Genomic DNA, 18,487 nt, shown 5'->3' with positions numbered 1-18,487 from the left:
TGGCCCAGGGGTGACACTCACCCCAAACATAGATCTGGGCTCTGCCAGAAGCCCCTGTGCTCCTTGCAGCCCCATGCCCAGAGGAGGAACCACCTCACAGACAGATCCAGCAGCTCTTTTCTCCAGCCTGTGGTGATGACCCAGCCTGTTCCCAACCCCTCCCCAGGAAGAGCTTTTTGCCAAGCCCCAGGGTAACTCTGCACAAGCATTGTTTTGACCCCAGACACTGAATACCCTCTGTCTCCTTTCACAACTATCTGGGACTTTCATTCCCACTGCAAATCACTCTGAGCCCTGATTTTTCATCTTCACAGTTTGCATAGAGCAGAAAAGAGGGAGGTTTTGTTTCTGCCAGCCCATGGTGAACAGTGAGGAGCGAGGCTGGCACTTGTCTCCCTCCCAGCCTCTCAGAAGTCACATTCCCAGCTGGGATTCTGGCTGCTGCTGGGCCCCACGGGAAGGAGCTGTTGGTGCCCACCATGGTTCAGCCAAAGCGGGCACTGGCCCCTGCCTGGCACTCTGCCCAGCACTGCTCCTCTGTGCTTCATGGGGGAGGAGAGAGAGAAAAAAAACCCCATCTATTTCTGGAAAGCAAGTCAAACAATGACTCAATCATCTCTACCCAGTTCATAAATCCCTAATTAAAGATTTAGTGCTCCTCCCCGCTGCAGATGTTCCAGAGTCCATCCACATTCCAAAAGCTGCTTTGTGCCAGCACATGCCCACAGCATCACCCATCAGAGCCTGAGCTGAGCCCTGCACTCCACACACATCCAATGTGGCATTTAATCTTCATTTTCAAATTAAGCTCAAGTACCTGCACCCTGGAGAAAAAAATGGGAGCTGGCAGCTATATCTGCTTTGGACCAGCTCAGTATTAGCTCCCTCTTCCTGCATCTTTTACTCCACACCAAAATATCAGCCAAGACACTTCCAGCTTCCTTCCTAAGCCCTGTTTCCCACTGCTTTTGGTCAAACAAATGCAGTCAGAAGCACTTGGGGTAGTCCCTGCAGGTCCTATGAATGGTTTATCTCTCCTGGCCAGACAACTCAAGGAAGAGCAGCTTAGCTGCAGGGTACAGGCCTCAAATTGTGTGGAGCCCCAGGACCCCCAGCCCTCCCCAGGGCAGTGCCAGGGTCCAGGGTAACACAGCTGCCAAGCCCATGGTGTGTATGGTGGGTTATTTAAGGCAGCTCTAACTGGGGCTCTCAGCATGTTGCTCTCTGCAGCTCTCAGAACAGTAATAAATAACCACAATGCAGCTCATGCCTCATGAAAGTTCTCTCCTGAACTCCTCAAGCAGCTTTCCAGGAAACTCATCTGCCTGGTATTTTTTGCATCATTTCAGCTTCCATCCTGTAATCACTGTTCCCTGTTTTGTTCTTTGTCCCAGAGCAAAGCCCCTGTGTCCCTTCACCCCTGTCCTTCACAAACTGCCCCTTTCTTCAGGTTTGTTTAGGCTTTAACTGTATGAAGTATGACAATGACATAAAATGTTTTGTTGCCTCGGCAACTGCAGTCCAGTGGCTTCAGCCTGAGTTAGGAGGCAGAGGACAGCCTTGACATTAACCAGCAATAATGAGAGCAGCAGAAACCAGTGGGGAACACTGGCTGAGGAACGAGGAGGGGATGATCCTCACCTGCCCCCAGCACGGAGCACACCTGGAAGCCACGGGCTGCAGTGACCCATGGGGGACATCACAGCTGTGGAAACTCAGCAAAGGACCAGGTCTGGATTTCCCTTTCTTTGTATACAAGAGGTAATTGCTTGGAGAAGCTAGAGAGACATGGATGCAGCCCTGCCAAAATCTGTTGTTTGTGCTGTCCAGCACATTCCTTTGTGCTGAGAAAGGGCTGAGCCCAGGGCACACGTGTCCTCTGTCACTCCTGCCACAGACAAAGCACGAGTAACTTCCCCAGGTGGTCACTCACAGCACTAGACATTAAGATTTTTAATCTCTGCTAATTGCAGGAGACTGCACAACAGAGCCAAAGGTGTGGGGATAACCCAGAGGATCAGGCACCCTTCTGGTGTGGGGAGCTGGTGACACATCTTTCTGGACATCTCTGTCTCCCATCCATGAGGCTGCTCTGGTTTGAGATAAACTCCTTTATCCTTCACAATAACACCAACAGCAACCACAGCTGTAATCAGACAGACTTGGAAGGACTGGCAAGGGAAGGATAAATTACAGCTCTGGGCCAGGGCAGCATGGCACAGATGCTGTCATTCCAGGTTTCCAAGAGGAAGAGCTCTCAGCTCTGTTTTCCAGCAGTGGGAATTTGTTGCACTGGGTATGGACCCTGACCCTGTCCCAACTGCCCCCACATAACCTGGATGTCCCATCAGGGAGATAAACTGAGGAGTAGGAGATGGAGGGTCACAGACTGCTGGTGGCACAGCCCAGAACCACGGCTGGCTCACTCACCTGGCCCCAGCCCAGGGCTCCACAACACACCTGCACTGGCAGCTGAGCTGGATCACTGCATTTGAAGACATTCAAATGTCCCCTGAACAAATAGAATAGAGCTAACGTGAGTAATACCAGGAACCTGTGAAGGTCTGACATCAGCTGGGGAAGGGCTGGGTTTATCCTGTGCTGGCTTAAGCAGAAGGAGCCATTAGTAATCACAGCAAGTTCTGCTCATCCTGCTCACTTTTCAGACTACCCTCAAAGCTACCTGAAGCACTTCATGTATAACCCTTTATATTCCTCTCCTAGTCTGGGCAGTTCCAAGTGATTCAGCCTGAAATGGTTCCCAAAGCTCACATGTAAGTGCATTAAGAGCAATTAGTTCATTAATCTAGTCTCTGCTATCATGTATCTCCATCACTTAATTTTAATAATTTGTAGTAATTGACAGAGCAGACTCCCCCCAGTTCTCATAGCTGGGTAATGCATAATTACTCTAAATCACAGCAAAAACTGTTTCACTGGGAAGCACCTAATCCCTGCCTTAGGCTCATGGTGCCTCTTCTGAGGTTTCACATGTGAAAGAAGCTGCAGACTCAGTATCATTATCCACAAGTCAGTGGGACTGCAGCAAGCCCATGTGGGCTCAGCCCTGCATTCCTCGACCTGGAGGTGCCTCCGGTTGTTCTCACAGCAGCCAGAGTAGAGCTGGTCCCTGGAGCACAGCTGGTCCCTGGAGCACAGCTGGTCCCTGGAGCACAGCTCCCACCCTGGAGCACAGCTGGTCAGTGCAGCACAGCTCCCACCCTGCAGCACAGCTCCCACGCTGCAGCACAGCTCCCACGCTGCTCCAGTGCCAAGGAGCACTGTCACTGTCCCTGAGCACTCCACCTGGGCAGGCACAGACTGACTGGAGCCCACTGGAGAACAACGATACTCACTTGGTCTGGTGTTTGGAGCCCTTCAGGTGTGCATGGTACTGCTCTATGGAGTTCAGGGTGACATTGCAGATGTTGCAGGTGTAGCTGCGCTTCAGGCCTGTGAAGAAAACCCAGAGTTAATTATCCCTTGGCTCTGGCTGTGCTGCACTAGAGGGAAGCACTCTTGTGCCTGGGCCAGGGGCTACTCTGAGTCAAAATGGAGCTAGAAAGTACAAACAAGGGAAAATGACTGAAGAAAGGGGGAGAAATAGAAAAAAACAAAAGCAGTAACCTATGCTCCAAGCAAACTTCTAGTTAATTAGAAGGTACTTGGATCCCACATTTCATTTCCAGTTTCACAGACATTTCTCTTTACAGTGACCCATCTATTTATTCTCCCAGGCCAGGGTACCCAAGCATTAGAGAAACCTAAAGGAACACTTTTAGAAGTGAGCAGAAGAAAGGCAGGTTCAAAGGTTAATCCCTCCTGAGAGTGTGGTGCATCTCTCCTGTGCCCTCCTCAGGGCATCATCGCTGTGCTCACACTAACAAGCACTCAAGGCACCATTTATCCCTCCAGTTTTTGGTGGTGATCACAATTCAGAGCAATTCCCTGTTAGTACATTCAGCAGCCAGATCACTTAGGAACTCTCTTTTCCCCAGAGGGATCCACTCTGATTTATCCCCCAAAGTGAACCAAGACCAGACACAGACGCTGACATCCCACACTCGGCAGCCTCAGGCTGGAGGTGAAGGCTGGCAGAATGCAGGGGCACCAGGCAGCCACCCAGAGCCAGAGCAGGAGCTCTCACCTGCTGAATTCTCTTGGCTGCAGTCCCCAGTGGAACCAAGGGCTCTGCTTAAAAACACTGGAGGCCATGGGACTCCTGCAGGGACTGCTCTGCTCCTCAGGAACAGTTCTAATGTTCCTTGGAATAGTCTCTTCTGGCTTTCTACAGTATTATTTCTTTGCCAAAATTGTTAAAACAACATATTTAGAACAAATAATGTATGGCATTCTCAAATTTGATCAGTCCATGCTCACCATAATTAACTGCACAGGTAATAAGCACACTGACTCCTCCCCAGCTGAACCTACAGCCTCTCAAAAAATCCCTTGTCTCGTTTTGCACCCTAGACACCAGCTACACCAACAGCTCCATTTTTCTCAAATGCTTCATAATATCTCTCATTCAGGAATTCGGCACAACATGGAAATCATCTTTAAATAATATTTCAAAATCATTCAGATGAGTGCTTGAAAACAACAAGCCAGAAACTGCAGAGGTATTTAAGTAGTTTCTGTAATTTCTGTATCATGACGTGGCACAGAACAGAAATCAGTTTGCAAATGTGCATTTGGACTTTCTCCCTACAGAATTTCTTCCTGATGGAGCAGTGAGGGTTTTATAGTCACACACTTTGTCCATTGCTGGCAGCTCCTGTTTTCTTGATTAAACCAACAGGCAGCAGAAGCCACACGAATCCACCAGAGTGCAGGTGAAGGAATGGGAAGGGCAGTGCATGGCACGGGGTGTCAGCACACTGCAGCAGACTGAGAACCTGGGCCCCACCAGGATCTCCACGTGGCAAAGTGGGACTGGGGAACTAAGAAACAGGTAATACTTGAATTTAAGGTAATAAGGTTCTGCTGCTCAGCCAATTTAGCAGCAAGTTAACAGCAGCCTCAGTGAATCTTAATTACTGGTGTAGGTGGAAACGCCTTCAGCGAATGCAGCTCCTAAGTGGGGATGATGATTTTCTCCCTCAGCATGTCAAGGCTACTCACAGTGATGAACCAGGGGGAACCCTGCTCCCCTTCCCTGTGTTCTGTGCAGGGAACTCAGTGCTGCTCCCTGATGCAGTTCTTCCCACAGGCTGCAAGATGCAGCCACAGACTGGGCTGATTCCATCAACTGGGATGGAGATTGAGAGAGGAAACTAGCATCAAATCAACAGCAGGATAAGAGCACAGGCAATAATCACTATATATAATGATATAAAAATTACCAGAGTTTGACCTCACTGGAGCTCATCAGAGCTGTTACTTGGCTGAAACTGGTTTCATAAAACGCCCCAGCCAGTGTGCTGGGGCTGAGCTCAGCCCTACAGGCCAGCAGTGATGGGAAGGTGGTCCCAGCCTGAGCAGTGCACACTGGCAGCTGCTGGGCTCTGGCTGTGTTCACATCCCCTTTTGCATCCTCAAGGCACATCAGCATTGCCTCCCCTGCAGCGTGACATGCATTCATGTAAAATTGAATGTCCTCCTATCCCCATTAAATAAAATATTAACAAGTTAAGTTATTAATGTCATCCTGCATAAAATGCATTAAAACCCATTCCAGGGGAGTTCTTGTTAAACTGCTTCTTACTAACCACAAGTGACAGCACAGAATGAGAAGTATTTATAAGGCATACAAAGAAATTATGAGCTGAGATGAAAAAGGAAGCCCAGCTCTTTGCCTGATTCTGGAAGAAAGCACCTGTGGCATCAATTTATCTGAGAACACAAAGGCTCCAAGTGACATCATCTCTGTGCCCTTGTCCACCTGGACTGCAGAGGCTCCTGTGCTTTATTTTAGGGATTCAGAGCACCTGTTGCAGGGTTTGGCTCGGCCCCAGCAGCAGGCAGAGCCCACCTGCCTCAGAGTGGGAACCAGAGCGGGGCCAAGGGGGATGGCACGTCTGCCATCCTGTCTGATGTTCATCAGACATGAACCAAAACTGGTGAGATGTCACTTGATGGAGGAAACTTGACATTCTTCCTCCCTGTGTCTGTCACAGGCTGGGGAGGGTGAGAGCCATCAGACACAGCCACATCTGCCTCCCACTGAGCACATCCACTCCATGCTGCTGAACAGGTACAAGCTGCCAGAGCAAAGCCTGCAATATGGGGGTTGGCACCCACCAGGTTTTGTCTTCCTATGATCTGTGCCAGGGTGCAGGGGCAGCCAGGAGAGGCAGCTCTGCAGGGAAAAAACTCCCAATTTCTTCCTCTTTCAGGGTATGTTCCCTGGGATTCCAGGGGTTCCAGGTCCCCAAAGCAGCTCTGCGCCATGGCTGGAAAGCCACACAGAACTGCTGAGAGTGGGCTGGACCCTGCACTTTGTTCGGCCAAGGAAAAGGGATCTTTGTGCCTGTGCTGCAGCTTTAACTCAACACAGACTGCAGAAACAATGCTCATTTCTGCTTTTTCTTCCCCCTCTCCTCATTCTTATTTCTGAGAAGAAAATAAGACTTCAAAAATTGCAGGATGAGCACTTGGTGAGAAGAATCAATGTTTTTGTTTCCTATAAATATCAATTGTCCAAAAATATATCTCTATTCTTATTTCTCCAAATATACATTCATATTTATCAATAAATATTTTATTACAGCCATTATCAAAACATCAAAGGCTGCTGAAATGTTGTACTTCAACTGACACTGCCTGTTCCAGGCTCATACAATGCATCAAATGTTCATCTCCCACACTAGTCAAAATAGAATTAATATTTAAGCTGTGATGGGAGAAGCCACTGGGGATGCAGAGGAAGGAGATGACTTTGTAATCCAGGGAAAACTGAGGCAGCAAAGACAGCTGGAGCAGGAGAATATGGGGATGTTGTCCCCAGCACAGCCATGTCCTGCTGCCACTGTTACCTTGTAGGTGGACGTGATGTTACCTGCCAAGGGAGGCTGTTTGCTCGGGAACGAGCTGGGTATCATTCTGTGCTGGCCACTGCAGAGACTGTTCTCAACACCTGTAAAGATCTGCTCTAATCTTGCAGCTAAATGCCTCCAGGAGAGCATCTCTAGGTGGACAGAGTAGGCAGAAGCTCATGCCCTAGTCAGAAAAACGGAGAAGGTTTCCCAGCTTGGTGCTCAGGGAAGCCTCCTTGGCTGTCTCCTCGTTGGTGCTGTGGAGCACTGGGCACTGCAGACTGCACCCCTGGAACAGCACCCTGAAGCTGAGAACCAGAGAACCACAGCTGCTGCCCTACAGCAGGCACAGACACAGCCTGCACACAGCTCTGCTGTCCCCTCTCCTGCCACCCAGACACTGCCAGGGCAAGCTGCATCCCATACAAACCCCAACCAGGCACTGCACCAACAACAGGGTAAAAACCAGCAGCTGATAAGGCTGTGAAGGCCTCCAATTTCAACCCTCCCAGGAGCTAAATGAATAAAACACTTCCCAATTGATTTATTTACAGTTAATGACATCGTCAGCCACTCCTGAGCTTGGCACAGTTCAAAGCACTGAGCTCTGAGCATGTTATTGCCCCAGGTTTTGTTCCTACGTATTTCCAGCAGCGGAATGAATCATTGATGGCACCGTGAGTCACACTAGGTAGCACAGGAGGATCAAGATAACCATTACAAGGTTTATGGGAGATCAAGAAATGCCAAATATACTGTGCAGTCATTAGAATATAAAGAAAAATTATTTCATTTAGCAAGGAAGAAAACCTTGCTTGTATATCAAAATGTTATTGCAAAGCCTCCCTGGCAAACGAAAGCTCCCCCACATAGCTCTGAATCAAACCTGTTGTTCTTCCTCAGCTGCCTCACTCAGGTCCCTGTGTGCGCATGGGATGGTAACCCAGACCATGGAGACAAAAGGCTCGTGCCTCTCTTGTGCCTACAGCTCAAACAGGTTCTTGTCCAGATTCAGTTCTGGACACATCCCCAGCTGGCACAATCTGCACCTCTCCATCACGAGCTCAGGAGGGCCTGGGATGCTGGGGGGCTCCAGCTGCTGGCCTGGCTGTGGCTCTGCTCTGCTCGGGGGTGGCTCCCAGGGGGTGCAAGCCCAGGGCACAGTTCCCACAGGGAACCTGCAGGCACCAGAGCTCTCCCTGTGGGGCCACCATGGATGGACTGACAGACAGATGAAGAAAGACTGCTCTCCCTTCAACAAGAACACAGAAACCTTGTGTTTAACATCCCTGTGGCAAATGCTCAGCTCCTGTTGCTGCTGCTGCTGACCCAGGGCCGTCGCAGCATTTTACAAACACTAATTAAATCATGTGAGACAGTTGTCCTGCTCTCCATCAGGGAGATGTAGGGAGTGCTCTGCCTCCAGCAAAATCCTCCTGCCTGCACTTCTGCATGGGGCCGAGCTGTAATGTGCTCTCCTCTCCCAGGGACAGGCCACACTTGCTTGGGGACAGGTATGTGCACTAATGGAAAGGACTATTTTAGGAGGAGGCAGAAGAGGAAACAACTTTGAAAGGATGCTGCTAAAACTGCAGGCTGGCATTTGGGAGCAGGGGATTTTTTTACAGAGCTGGGAAGCTCATAAAGCAGTGACAGCACCTCAGGCTCCCTGCACCACCGGTGACTGTGGTGGGCACTGGATCCCACAGGGTCCCTGCTTGCCACAGCAGGTCTCTCACCTCGCAGCTCCCCCAGGTCCAGGGTCTTGCCCAGCTGCTCCAGGAGGTCGGCCCTGGCCGCGTTCTTCTTGTGCTTTTTGCCGTCGTAGTGCTGCTGAGCCATCAGGGGGTTGTTGAACCAGGCGGCGCAGAGCTGGCAGTACCGGTCCGAGTCCCTGCGCTGCGGCGGCGGCGGCACCGCGCCACTGGCCGAGTGCGGTGGCTTCAGGGAGCCCAGAGCAGCTTCTGGAAAAGGGAATGTTCACATGTGAGCTCTGCCAGGCTCGTGCTGCCTGAGCAACACCAGACTGCCGCAGATCCCCCGTCAGACACGGGGAGGAATTAGCTGCAGTTACAGGGTCCCAGTGGATATTTGGGATGGTGCTGCTCGGAAAGCTACCGTTTCTCATTAAAAAAAGCATAATGAAAGGACAGCCCAGGACTGTTACACAGCTTTCTGCATTTCCCTAACTGGGGAGAGAGGATGCTCTCAGTGCAGTTACACGTCCCATCACTGATCTGACTAAATTTGCTAAAGTTATCCTGCTTGAATTGCTACTCCCAGGAAAAATCGTCAGTGGAGAATAAATACACCATGCAGAGCCATCTCCTTCTCAGGATAGAGACATATTTATCATTATCTCAATTCTTATTTTTCAATTTATTTGGCCTCAGAAGGAACGGGGAAAGCCATAGTCATTGCAAACTGTCACAGATGAAAAATAAATAATGGTCAGTCCCATCCTTCAAAGATCTTCACATTGTGAATTGTCAGGTACCAACAACACAGGACCTTAATTTAATTCTGTTTTCCCTCAGATTCATCAAAAGCTCATCCAGGAACATAAACACAACCCCCAAATCATTCCAAAGAAAAGTGAGTGATTAGTCTTCATATAATGGAATGCACTTTGTTCAACAGAGTTTCCCAACTTCATACAATACAAATCACAAACCCAAAAAAAGAGTTTGAAGTAAAATAAAGTTCAGACAACACAGGGATACAAAAATATACAATGACTAGCACTTAATTATCACACCTCATTCAAAAATTCCCTTTTATGTGGCTTTCCTTTTCTTTTCTTTTCCACATGAAATGTCTGCTCTTTAAATAATTAACAACCTGCTCTCTCCATGGTACTGGAATAGACACTTTTGGAGGTAGCAAGAGGTGTGTGGTGGCAGTCTATGATGGGGAGATGATCCATCTGAGCCCTGATGAGCACACAGGGCAGCAAATGTCAAACCCACCTCAGTGGCTGACACCAGGAACGGCAGCAGAGGGATATATTTAGATATATAATTATGCCTGGAGCCCGCTGTGATTGATCCCATGGCTGGAGAAAGTTAATATTGTTATAAATCTTCTGCTGACCTGCTCAGTTAAGGGACAGCCTTCAAGGAAATTCTACCTTACATATAACATTACTTACAACCTTATCAATTTACAGGGGTTTATAACCTTCTATTGTTTTTGATGATGACTGCCAAGGTATCAGAGTTCCAGAAGTGATGACGCTCCCTCAGAAAAGCTGCTCCAGGCGGGGCCAGGCAGGGTCTGGCTGGATTTTGCTCCTAAAAAAAAGTCTTTTCTATGGTTCCAGCAGGAGAGACACAGCCCAGCCCCTCCAAGGTGCATGCAGCAGAACTGCCAGTGTGAGCAAAGAGCAAAGCCAGCACAGTCACTAGGAAGAAAATCAGGGAATTGCAGTATTTCCTGCTCAAACAGGGGTTACACACACTTTGCACGTGCTTGACTCATGAAAAGCAAGCACAGCTTGCTTCCTGCTAATGTGTTCCTGCAGTCCCCAAGGAGCCTCCCTGCAGGAAGGGGTCCAAGCCCAGATCCCAGAGGTGCCACACAGACTTGGAACAGCCCTGGTGATGCCAGGGGGACCCAGCCCTCTGCAGCACCCCAGGACAGGGCTGAGTCCAGGGAAGCAGACTGAGCTGCAGAGATGTTGGGAGCATTATAAACAACCAGCAATTTCGGCAGCCCAGGAGCTCTGCCACAGATCTGACTTGCTGTTCCACAAGCCCCAGGCTACAAAGTTAAACCTACCCAATCTTTCGGCCAGCTTTCTCCTTGTTTCTATGTGTGCTGCTGCCAGAGGGGGACCAGGGAGGCTGAAGCTTGCAGAGCTGGTGATGTCCACAGGAGTTACATCTCCTGCTCGCTAAGGAAACCTGACAGAAGCATCTCTGCTCTCAGGCACTGGCCAGCCCAGCAGCCCCATGGCTGCTCCTCTGAGCCCCTCTCCATGAGGCTGGTGGCTCCAAAACACCAAAACACCAGGCAGGAGGGAGGCTGCCAGGGGGGCTGGCACCAGAGCCCCCCATGCCCACCCCAGCCCTGCCCCAAGCCCACATCCACACCTGGCTGTTGTCAGACCGTGGGCTACAGCTCCACAGCAGAGACCCCCTGCCTGCATCACATGGGGGCTGCCACGGGCAAGGATTTCCTCTTAGCACTCACAGTACTAATAATTTAGTAATATTTTCTTTAAAGTCACATTCCTCAAGTCCCACCGACAATCCCCACCAGTCCTAAGGTGTGCAGAGCCCAGCCTGGCAATTAACAAAAACATCCCAAGTCTACCAAATTCTCCCAAAGAGAAACAGATGAAAGTTGACTTCTCCACAAATGTGAATTTATCATTTTGATATGCACTACATAACTGCTACAGTACAGCAAATGCCATCATTCCCCAAGCAGAGACATGAAAATTAATAATAAACACTCACGAAACGTCAAAAGTTAAAAATGTTTCTCCATCTAAAACACAAACATAAAAGCTGCGAGTTTGACTATTTCAAGTATTTCAAAATGCTAAATAGCTCATGACAGTCAGCCTTACGTTCCCTTTCGCTGTGGGAGGGAAGTGAGAAAGTCTTACTTTGCTGCAAGAGGCAAAATACAAAGTTAGAAACACTTTAGCACTCCGGCAATGAACTAATGTTTGACTTCTTTCTCACATCCAAAGCTTTTTATTCCAAGCTGGATTTAAATGGCACCCAACTTTTTCCATTGGCACACTCCAGAAACTCAGAACGAGGACAAGAAAGTAAGTGAGCCACAACAAGGGGGCACTGGGAAACTCGGTTTTCAACAGAAGAAATCCCAGGAATCTTGGACTAAAGACTCCAGCTGCTGCTGGACAGATCCTAGCAGCCAAACCAAAAAGCCATTTACTCAGTCCCTTTTGATGTTCCACAGCCAGGGCCACTGCCACTTCCCCAGATGGATGCCTGCAGGTCCTCACACTCGGATTGATGAAGACAGCAGCTATTTCCCCCACAATTCTTTGGTTTGTAACTCATGCTGATGATGGGATGCAAGCTGACAGAGGATGTTGGAAGTGACTGGAGGAATTAGTCAGCAACAGTGGTGACATGAAGCCTCTGAGGGCTACAGCCTTGTACAGCAGAGCAACAGGAAAGATCACAACTATCTCACTGTCATGATGAGACATCGTTTTTGTGAGAAACCCGACTCTTAGGCCACTTCTTCTCCTGAAAGCACCGGCAGAGAATGGGACATCTGTGTTCCATCTGGATGGTAACCATGAAGGAGAACGTAGATCTCTGTGAGGGGGTCTAAGAATAGATATGCTTTTCTTTGGGATTGATGAGACAGAAACCCCAGAATATCCTCCCAAGGAGCATCCAGCACGCTCAGGGCCGTGCTTGGTTGGTTCTCAGGACTCATGAGCAGTGGAGTCTGCAGCTCCCTCTGAGAGACTTAATGCTCCCTGGTGAAAGCCACAGAGGACTGGGACAAAAATCCAGTGAAAATAGCTGGGTGACTGGAGGAAGCCCAGAAAAATGCTATGTCCAAAGGGCATATTTCTGAGAACTGCTGGAGAGCAAGGAGGTGCTTATTAATGTATTCCTGAGCTCAGCTTCATCTTCCACATCAAGTGCCTGTAAGAGCTGATGAGTCCTCCAGCTGCTCCCTCCCAGTGATTAGGATGGCTGAAGAGACAGTTACTCCAGAGCACTCACTTAGAGCCTTGGAGGCTGATCTAGATGATTAAAACGTGAGACAAAAACCACAATGCAAGGCTGCAGCTCTTAGCAAGCCCAAAGGCTGAAGGGTGAATCCAAATTGTCAACTTACATGGGAATATTCTGAGATCCAGCCCTCCTGTGAACATCAGCTCCCCTGGACTCCACCAGGAATCCAGGGTTTGTGGCAGGAGCTTTGTGAGAGAGGAGAAGCTGCTGGCAGGCTGCACATGAGGGATGGGGTTCAAGCTCTAATGTAAGCTCTGGACAAATGAACAGCAAGGCTGAGTCCCTGCTGCTCTCAGTGCCCTTGCAGCTGTGTGCCAGCTGCACAGAACAGCCTCAGGAGCCCCACACACTCAGGTGTGAGTGGCTGTGATAGCTCCAGTGAGAGCTTTCCTCCTGGCTGGCCCAGGGGTGGCTCCCCAGCTTGCCATGGCTTCACCTTCGCCTCCCCCAGGACACACTTGTGCCCAAGCACGGCCAGTTAAACTGGGAAAATCCTCTTGACACATTCCCCACATTCCCTCAGGCAAAGGGGCCCACAGCTCCCAAGCTCACCCTGGAAAAGGATAAATCATATTCTCCGGATCAGCATCTACAGTCCTTGAAGTTAAAAAGGCAAGCAAACCACACACACAGAGTTCCAGCCTCCATTATCTAATCACATCTAGGATTTACATGCTAGGCAGGGTCCAGCACACACAGCTCCATTTGTATTTTGCTGAAGGAAGTGCCACTGGCAGCAATTCTGGGTCACATCTGCCTGCAGGACCTCAGCCCAGCAATCCTTCCTAGAGAAAGGTGAGTGCTTTGTTCAAGCATTTTCTGCTTCGACAACCACAGAAGATTTTCTTTTCACAGATTATTAGTGGTTTTCAGGGACTTTATGGTTAAGCAAACAATAAGATGGTTAAATTGTCCAATTTCAACATTTGACTTTTTAAATGTGAAAGTTAATAGGCTGCATCACTAGAATCACTCTGGAGGAAAGCACAAAACCCACATGGGCAAAAATCAAGAGACAATCAATCCAAGGGTTTTTAAAGCCTGAATTTCCCTCTGTGGTAAGAGCAGATGATGTTCGGTACTGTATAGTAACACCAAAGGTTTATTAAGCATATTAGCTGAACTGATAATTAAACTGCTGATAATTAAAGCCAGGCTTGGCTATCTGCACCCAGTGGAGACATTGTCTTCCACTGAGAAAACACTATGGAACTGTGGAACTGGAGATAGGGCTCTGGCATCAGGGCCAGTCCCAGCTGATAAACCCCCTAATCTACATAAACAAAGCAGACAATAATGAGCATCAGGAATTTTTAAAGGTTGTTATGACAGCAACATAAATGAATAGCTGCTTCTGCCAGCTACCACTGCTCAGCTTTCCACGTTGTAGCCATTTCCTGCCTGCACACACCAAGCCAGCACCGTGGCCAAGCCCCCTCGGCACCGTGAGCCCACACCACTCTGCACCAGCCCCGCCTGCTCCACTCACTGCCTCTGCACCTACCTGTGGCCTTTAATGCTGGTTGTTCCCCTAGCAACAGTTTTAACCTTTTGGCATGGATTTTCCCTTGGTAATGCGATTCTGCCACCACTGCTGAGGTAAAGGACATGTTACACAGTGTGCAGCATTTGTTCTTATCCACTGAGTCACCATCACTGCCCTGGGTGGAGACAAAAACACAGACAAAAAAGAGGTGTGTAAGCCCACTAAGCACAGTCACAGAGACAGAAGAGAATAGGAGGGAGGAATCTAGGTTGTTATGCCAAAGCCATGGCTGCCAAGGGGCTTCCCTTCCTCATTTCCTCCAGCCTCGCTCCTGCCTTGTCCCAGCCCTGTCCAACCTCCAACTCCCCAGCACCTCCACCCCAGCCTGCTCTGAGAGCACAGACCAGAGCCAGAGGTGGCAAGAGGTGTGTGGTGCCTGTCACTGTGTCCCTTGTGGCCCTGGAGCTTGGGGCACATCCCTGAGCCTCTCTTCTCTCAGACTTTTTGCTGTTCTTGCCTGAGGGAATCACACAGACCCAGAGCTTTCCCTGCCATCCAACACTGATGCTTCCTCCTGATGAACTTTTATAAGAGACCCCAAAACATCTGGGGGGACCCAAGTGGGGGGCACAACCCTCTCTGCAGGTGGGAGAAACAAATGAACTGTCTGAAATCACACAGGTCCCTCCAGCAGGATCCAACACCAGCAAACCCAACACAGAGTGGACAGCTGACCCACCACTGAAGGACATCTTTTCCCCCCCCAAAAAACACTTTTAGAAAAATGACTGATTTTCATCACTTTTTTGTTGTTGATAACTGTAAATCAAACCTTAGGGAGGAATCTCAAGAGGTGATTAGTACTGTTCTGAGTGTAATTTGCACTTCTTTTAAATAGCTTTCTCTCAAGATATTTTATGTCTTCAAAGGGAAATCACTTGAAAGTTAAGAGCAGAGTAGAAAATTTCCAGTATCTATTGATCATCAGTGGCAACACATAAAGAGCCTCCAACAGAGCTCGTTTGAAAAGCTGATACACTTCGGTGTTAATGCACCAGGGTCTCTTCCTCTGCCAGGGCTGCTCTTCAGTGACATTTTTTCCTTTTCAACCTACTTTCTCAGCTAGACTGCAATTAAAAATAAAAAATTAAAACCCCCTCCAAGAGCCCACAATACCTCATGTAGTGTTCAGGGTGCCATTTACGCTGACCCACAGCTCACTGTGCAGCTCACCTGGGTTCACCCAAATCTCTGGGCAAGTACCTTGATGTGTGGGTAGGAGTTCAGCCACCAGCAGGAAAGGGGTGTCCCCAAACTCTTGGTGGGTCCATGAGCCCCTCTGCACACAAATGACAGACCTCTGCTCCCTAACAGCCAGTTTTATACTCCAGGTGCTATTAGTTGTAAGTGGGATGCATGAGGTATTTGGGCTCAGCCATTTTTAAGCATTTACCCAGGTCTGGATCATCCCTAAGCAGCATCACCTCCCTCCCCTCCTCCACCAAGCCCTGCACAGAGCCAGAGGTGATCCAGCCCTGAAGGGTAATTATACCTTCTCATTTGTCAGGGGCTGTTTTACCTGAAACCAGAGAGGCCAAGGGAAGCCAATCTGGGTCCTTTGCTGAATGCTGCCGTGCTGACAGGATTGTGCAGGTGCTGAAATCACACTGCTGCTCACCCACTGCCTCAGCTGGGGCACAGGGCTCTGCACAGGGCACTGCTCCCTGGGGATGTCCTGACCCACCCAGCCCTCCTTCACCACGGTCCAGCTCCTGGGGCTGACACAATGAACAGGAGCTCCTGTGAATCCACTGGCAGCTCTGGAACCCCGTGCTGCCAGACCCAGACAAGGAATATTTCTACATTTTGTTTCTGCAGCTTTCTCCAGCCAGCCCCACCTTGCAAACCTTCTCTACACTGCAGCACAGGACTTCATACAAACTCCAGCACTGGCTTGGAGTGCAAGCATCCATCTCCCAACACTGACATCCCCACTCTTCCCCTGCCCCGCAGTGTACAGAGCCAGCCTCATTTCTAGGACTTCTTTTTGTAATATGAGAAGCTTCAGCCTTGTATATCCAACAGAATTAACTTCAGTTATTTGGCTGCCTGTTAACAAGCTGCTAAAAGGCATAATCCTCACACAGGGCCAGGCACCTGCAGATCTCTGCTGGATGTTGCTTAAGCAATCCACAGGAAAAGTAAGGATTTTTATTCCACAGATACAAATCTGCTGTCTTCATTTCCCAAGTTTTAATAAGAAAAAAAGATTACACAAACTCTAGAACACAGCAGTATAAACCACAGCATTAAAGTGGTGCAAAGTAACTTTTAAATTTGAATTAATTTTCAGTGCATGAAGGTGCTGCTGTTAAAGAGATGCTTTCTGTGCTGTTCCATAGGAAATTCAGGCCATTTCCACTCTGGAGTCTGTTTCTGTCATGGTACCAGCAAAGAGCAAGTACCAGTTCATGAGTGGTCAAGACATGAGGTTTTTCCCCTCCTCCACACTAAATTAAAGCAATAATGAAGAGCACAACAATCGAGTTGTTATCCATTGGAAGCCTTCTACTTCCCACTCCAAAGGGCTAATGGGTGTTAGTGTTTTTGCAATTCTCAAACAACAGCCAACCCCTTCCTCCACCTCACAAAAAGGTCAGGAAGCAAATGCTGTTTCCAGTCCCACTGCACCGAGCATCCACAGCAGCAGCCACCTCTCCTCCTGCTGCTGCCTGGCAGAAGGACCAGGTGTCAGTTCTGTGGCCAGCAGAACACAAACCCAGCAGAGAACAGCCATGTTACACTTCTGATGGAAAAAAGGCTGATATTCCTTTTTAGTTGCAGATACTTCAACACAAATTTAGTAGTTTTTCAGAGATTGTTTCTAATACTCATTAAAGTTGCTGTGCCAGGGCCTGAGTGACACTGCTAAGATTGGGCAGTGCACTCATGTAGATGGTAGGGATGTTATTGTGCAGCATTACAGATGTCCTCATTAGTTCTGTTCTCTCTAAATGCAAAGGCTTGTATAATATCTGATCAGCAACAGGCCTACTTTGAGCTGTAAATGTTGGCAGATTTTCCCTGTTATATTTTTATAACACAAATAATTTTAGAATTTAGGTCTGGCCTAGCCTAGCATTCACCTAGAACATGAGGACACGTTAATCCACCCCCACTAGGGCTGCCCTTGGCAAAAGCATCAGCAAACACAGAATTACATTCCTTCTCCATTTGCCTTTCACAAAAGCAGTGGGAAATAGTTCAACTTTGACTTATTTGAGTCTGATTGGTTCTCTGTCCTCCATATCCCATGCTGAGGTGCAGTGTGTGGCTCCTCATTGGATGTAACCAAACTCCTTAGAGGAGCCTGTTCCCTGTCTGTATGCACCTGTCCATTGCACTGCCCACACTGGCATTAATAACTCAATAAAATCACTGCAAGATCCTGCTGTGGAGGGGCAGATTGCATCTTCACTTGGCCTGTGTGCAACAGAGAAGTTCACTAGTGTTCTAATTACTATGTAAATGAGCTTTCAGATTCCTTGGGCAAAACTTGTGTGCTTCTCCCTTTAATTACAAGATATCACACTGAATACCAATAGCACTCAGCCCCAGTCACACTGAACTGGTTTGGATGCTGTGTGCTGGGAACCTCGCTACAGCTCTCACACAGCCCCAGAATGTGGGAAGGAGCCAAATTAATAATTCCCCATGAAGCCATCTCTTAAAAATTCAGTCTCCTTCTATCTATTGCCTGACAAATGGCTGTGAGCTGGTTCAATTCCTCACCTTCATTTGTTTATTTGAACACAGCCGAGGAAGCCAATGACCAATCTTTAAATTGGTAGACTGAGAGCAGACATGGGTGAGGAGCCTTTGGATCAAGCACACCAACCCCCAGAACGAGTCCCCAGAGCCCTGAGGAGGTGACACTGCTCTTGGGGACCTCTTGCTCATGCCAGGGGTTTCCAGCCATGACACTGCGGGCACCCCTGGTCTCCTGCATGGCAGGTGAACCTAGCCCTGCTCTGTACCTGGCATTACACACCAGGTGAACCTAGCCCTGCTCTGTACCTGGCACTACACACCAGGTGTACCTAGCCCTGCTCTGTACCTGGCACTACACGCCAGGTGTACCTAGCCCTGCTCTGTACCTGGCACTACACACCAGGTGTGCACACACAGCTCCACACCCAGCACTGCCACCCCACACTGCTCCCCACACCCTGGCCAGGTGTGACTCCTCCCGTCTGCCCAGGGACCCTCACCCTTTAGAGTGCTGTCAC

General features: G+C 49.0%; 1 protein-coding gene across 5 annotated transcripts in view; it reads right to left on the bottom strand.

Annotated features, from left to right (window-relative positions):
* ZMAT4 (zinc finger matrin-type 4) overlaps positions 1-18,487 on the bottom strand; it is a 72,310-nt gene that overhangs the window by 2,060 nt on the left and 51,763 nt on the right. For all 5 annotated transcript variants that reach the window (XM_086865417.1, XM_086865416.1, XM_023940787.2 and 2 more), the window contains exons 4-6: positions 14,217-14,373; positions 8,717-8,941; positions 3,357-3,453 (exon numbers count right to left, since the gene is read on the bottom strand). In XM_086865417.1, coding sequence (XP_086721543.1) covers positions 3,357-3,453; positions 8,717-8,941; positions 14,217-14,373 — 479 coding nt within the window. The remainder of the gene's footprint in view (positions 1-3,356; positions 3,454-8,716; positions 8,942-14,216; positions 14,374-18,487) is intronic.

The sequence above is a fragment of the Cyanistes caeruleus genome, chromosome 29 (assembly GCF_971803275.1).
Source record: "Cyanistes caeruleus chromosome 29, bCyaCae1.hap1.1, whole genome shotgun sequence".
Taxonomy (NCBI): domain Eukaryota; kingdom Metazoa; phylum Chordata; class Aves; order Passeriformes; family Paridae; genus Cyanistes; species Cyanistes caeruleus.
This window is presented reverse-complemented; position numbering and strand designations above follow the sequence as displayed.